The sequence below is a fragment of the Eurypyga helias genome, unplaced genomic scaffold (assembly GCF_000690775.1).
Source record: "Eurypyga helias isolate BGI_N326 unplaced genomic scaffold, ASM69077v1 scaffold22267, whole genome shotgun sequence".
Classification (NCBI taxonomy): Eukaryota; Metazoa; Chordata; class Aves; order Eurypygiformes; family Eurypygidae; genus Eurypyga; species Eurypyga helias.
This window is the reverse complement of record NW_010261382.1, coordinates 23949-27966: the sequence shown is the minus strand read 5'-3', so window position 1 is coordinate 27966 and position 4018 is coordinate 23949. Positions and strand designations below refer to the sequence as shown.

The following is a 4018-nucleotide window of genomic DNA, read 5'->3' as shown; positions in this document are numbered from 1 at the left end:
TGCTACTGCCCCAGTGCGAGCTCTCGTCAACCAAACTTCGGTCGGCAGTGGCACCCTCGTCAAGCCATGTCCGCAGGCAGGATGTAGAAAGCCCCGCTCACTCGCCTGCAGCACGGCGAACGCTGTCCGGCACAGGAGGCGAGCCCAGGGAGCAGCACCGGGATGGGGGGAGCAGGCGTGCTGTGCTCCCTCGGGCACGCCTGGAGGGAGAGCAGGGCAGCGTCCCCAGAGGCTGTCAGGGCATCTGCGTCGGAGACCTGAGCGCTCCCTGTTCTGCCCCCCCAACCTTCCTTCTCACCGAGTTGGGGGTCAGTGGTGCTCCTACTACATCAATGATCTGGTCCTTGGCATCTCCCTTGACCTCCTCGATGCCGAGCCCGGCCTGGCCGTCTGGGTGGGTACCTTCCGCACCGAGGGGGCCGATACTACCAGCTTTGGCCAGGGCCTCGTAGCGGTGCCGTAGCATCTGCAGCTCATATTCGCAGTTGGCAAAGGCTTGCTTCAGCTCGTAGAGCAGCACCAAGTCACTCCGCAGCTCGTTGAACATCTGCACGATCTCCTCTGTGGGCATGGGGTTGAGATCTAGGGAGAAAAAGGGGTTCTGTTTAACACCCAGGCCTGCAACCCTCCGACGGAAGATGCCCAGAAAGGTCCTGGCTGCCCAGTTCACTCCCACAAAGGAGGAGCCTCGCTCCCATCCACGGTTCATTAGCAACCAGCATCCCCGTGGGTCAGAGACCTGAATTCCCAGGCTGTCCTTTGGCTCTGGCCAAGGACTGAGGGTGAACCTGCAAAGCCCAGGACTCGGGAAGGGAAGCACGATGGAAGGCGCAGACCAGGCGACTGAACCTTGTTACCCAGCGGGTCCCCACGACGGGGAGCTCAGTCCCGGGAACAAGCCCTCACACACTGCTGTAGAGAACAGAAACGCTCCTGCTGCCCCCCCACAACCTCCCAAAAGAGGGGTGGACAGGCTGAGCCCCTCTTTTGCTCCTCCCAGGGTAGGAGTGCGGCAGAGAACTGCTGTGCTGCTGTGTCACAGACGCGAGCTGCCCGTAGCAGAGGCTGGCAGACCCCCTCCCCACACCACACATCCTGCTGCAGTCCATCACACATGCACAGGGAGCCAGGAAGAGCTGCGTGTTCCGGAGAAGAGAAGGGCAAAGCTCTGTGTGTTTTTCCTGCCGTACAGCAGCGGACCCTGCCCACAGACCCCTTCCTGCCAGCAGTCTGTTCACCCACCCAAAGCCCAGGCTGAGGCACAGCAGGGCTGGAGCACCAGGAAGCCCTTGAGATAGGTGTATTTTCTAAGGCAGGAGCCGGAAAAGTGAGCTCTAAGAAGCACTCGCATCCTTCCCCAAGGTTTCCCTAGCAAGCAAAGACGGCAACTCCCTCAGTTTTAAAGCAGAAAGGGGAAACCACCCTGGTTGAGCCGCTTTCACCAGCCACAGGAGACCTTCAGAACTACACACAGTCTCCCAGACAACGTACCGAGCCGTAAACCGGTTGGCCCAAAAACCTAACACGAGTTAACAGAAGCCAGTGCTGGGAGCAGGCTCTAATCTCTTGTAAATCACCAATAAGGCTTTTTTTTCCCCCCCGCCTCTCTTCCCTTTTTTTTCTTTTAAAATTCCCCCCAGCCACAGTGAGGGGGGGAACAGGGATCATCGGGTCTCTAATCAAGGGGCACTGCACGCTGGGACCTGCAGTACCCGCAGACTGTACCCACTGCACGGAGGGCAGCAGCTAGCCACGGGCCGCGCTTCTTCCCCTCTAGCTACGAGCGGGTATTGTGCGTGGTAAGTGAACCCTCCTTTCTGCTGCTAAGACACTGGAGTTCAAGAGCGAGGGATGTGTGTTTACTCGCCTTTCAGCGGAGATGCTCCAGATTTTCACACAGCGTGCAACCTATAAAGGGTGGGGGGGATGAAGAGTCCCAGACCCATTTTGGACTTGCCACCGTGAGCAGTAAATTAAGAGGAAACGAAGCTTGAAAGCAAGACAGGGCAGCCCTGAACAATGCGCGTGCCGTGGTCACTAACACACTTAGAAGTACCTCTCCTGGCAAGGCTGAGATTTGCCTTCCTAATACTGTGCTGCCTCTCTTGATGTTTAAAAAGGCCCAAACAAGAGAGAAACAAAGGCTCTTTTAAAACATTTTTCTACTGGAAGAAAAAAAAAAAAAAAAAAGCCCTGTGCATCTTGTTCTGGCTTTTACCCTCTTTCTTTTTATTTTTTTGAGCACATAAAATATTTTAAAAACCATTCACATACTGTTATTCAAGAAACTGGCTGTATTACTAGGGGAAAAAATAGCCCATCTTGAGAACAAAGGCTAGCTCTGTGTGTCTCTTTCTCTCTCTCGTGTGCCCCCTTTACTCACCTACTCCGAGTTCCATCAGCATCTGCTCCAGGGCTTTAATCTTCTTCTGTCCCACCGAGCTTGGCAGTTTCATCTGGAACACAAAGGTAACAGAGCCACACAGCTCAGAGATAGCCCTCACTCACAGCCGTCTAGTTCAAAAGGCAAGAGAGCTTTTCTTTTTATAGTGCAGGGGGAACAAAAAAAGAAAGGGAGAGAAAGGAAAATCAAGTGGTAAGAGCGGGAGACAGGGGCTGAAAGTTTTCAGACTAGGTCCGAGGGCAGGTATTGAAAAGCCCGGTCGTGAGGGCTTTTATTTTCGCTCTCGCGTGTGTGCAAGACACGCTGTTTTACAGTTTCCATGTGTCACTGAATTAACAACAAAAGTTCTTCTTGGCTTCAAACCCCCTCCCGCGGTGCCCAGCCCATCAAAGGGCTCATTTACACAGCGGCTAATGTGCAACGCTGCCCTACTTTATTCGCTTTAGCCGGCCTGATTAGACTCATGCGCTAACAGACTCACTTCTCCTTTTACCTGCTGAGCCCCAGACCTGTGGGATTCATTTACAGAGCAAGCTTTATAACAAAGGGGAGAGACAGAGAGAGCACAGTTACTTGACTGGCGGAAGTGTGAACACACATTTACATCGGAGCTAAGGGGCTAGGTGAGAGAGGAAGCATCAGATGTGAGCTATGAAAGGGAAGCGGCGCTGGCCAGGAGAGGAAGAATGCATACACTTAGCAGGGTCCTTCCTCTGCATTCATTTGGGCTCTAGCAGGAGTGCTAGCTGCTCAGACCAAGCGTTTATTAGATTACAAGCAGCACAAACGCAGCTGGCACAATATGGCAGGGAGAACAGGTTTCCAAGCCCCGCGGATATATCCAACAACAAATGAAAGCGCTTTCCTTCCCCTGCAATGCTCCCAGACAGAGCGGGAGAGAGATGACTCGCAACACCGCAGTGTCAAACGCCTCACCGGGGACAGGCGCGGGCCGTCCCTCCCCGTGCAACCCCGGGAAGGTGAGCCCACCCCACCCGGGCAGCTGCCCTGCAAGCTGCTGAACGGCCAAGAGGCGAGAGCATCCGCCCTGCACACCACTTACCGACCAGCGGCCCCAACCTTGGCCAAACCAACCACGGGACTGCAATGCTGGGCTGCGAATGACCTGATGGAAGAGCCATCCACCTTAAAACCCGGCTCTGAGCTCAAAGGGTCCCACAGTCACCTCGTTTCCCATAAGCCACAGGCTGAAGTTCCCCAAAACAGCCCAACGTGAGTCTCCCGAACGAGGCACATCTTTTCCGCACTGTTCGCTGCCCCAACACAGAAACGACAACAAGGGACACCGTGTGGAGCTTCTGAATTCCCCTGAAGGCAGAAGCACTGCATGCACGTATATGGCCAAGTACGTCCCACCAGGAGCTCCACACCCCCACCGCAGGATCTGCTGGGAAAACCCACCTCCACCACCTCCTTTCAGCCAAGAAACCAGAGCACGGAAGCCACAGAGCACGCTGGGGGCACGGGCCTCTCGCAGTACATGCCAAGAAGCACCTAGTCCTTTTGCTAGATATTGGGACCACAGTTAAGACTCCAGCAAAGGACCAAGAGGACTATCAGGGAAGGATTTCTAGGACACCAACCTGATCCAGG

At 54.9% G+C, this 4018-nt stretch overlaps 1 protein-coding gene across 1 annotated transcript in view; it reads right to left on the bottom strand.

Annotated features, from left to right (window-relative positions):
• Nucleotides 1-235: 235 nt before the first annotated feature.
• Nucleotides 236-4018, bottom strand: part of DMAP1 (DNA methyltransferase 1 associated protein 1) — a 27519-nt gene continuing 23736 nt past the window's right edge. The window contains exons 8-9 of the mRNA XM_010155360.1: nucleotides 2384-2456; nucleotides 236-582 (exon numbers count right to left, since the gene is read on the bottom strand). Of these exons, the coding sequence (XP_010153662.1) occupies nucleotides 236-582; nucleotides 2384-2456 (420 nt within the window). The remainder of the gene's footprint in view (nucleotides 583-2383; nucleotides 2457-4018) is intronic.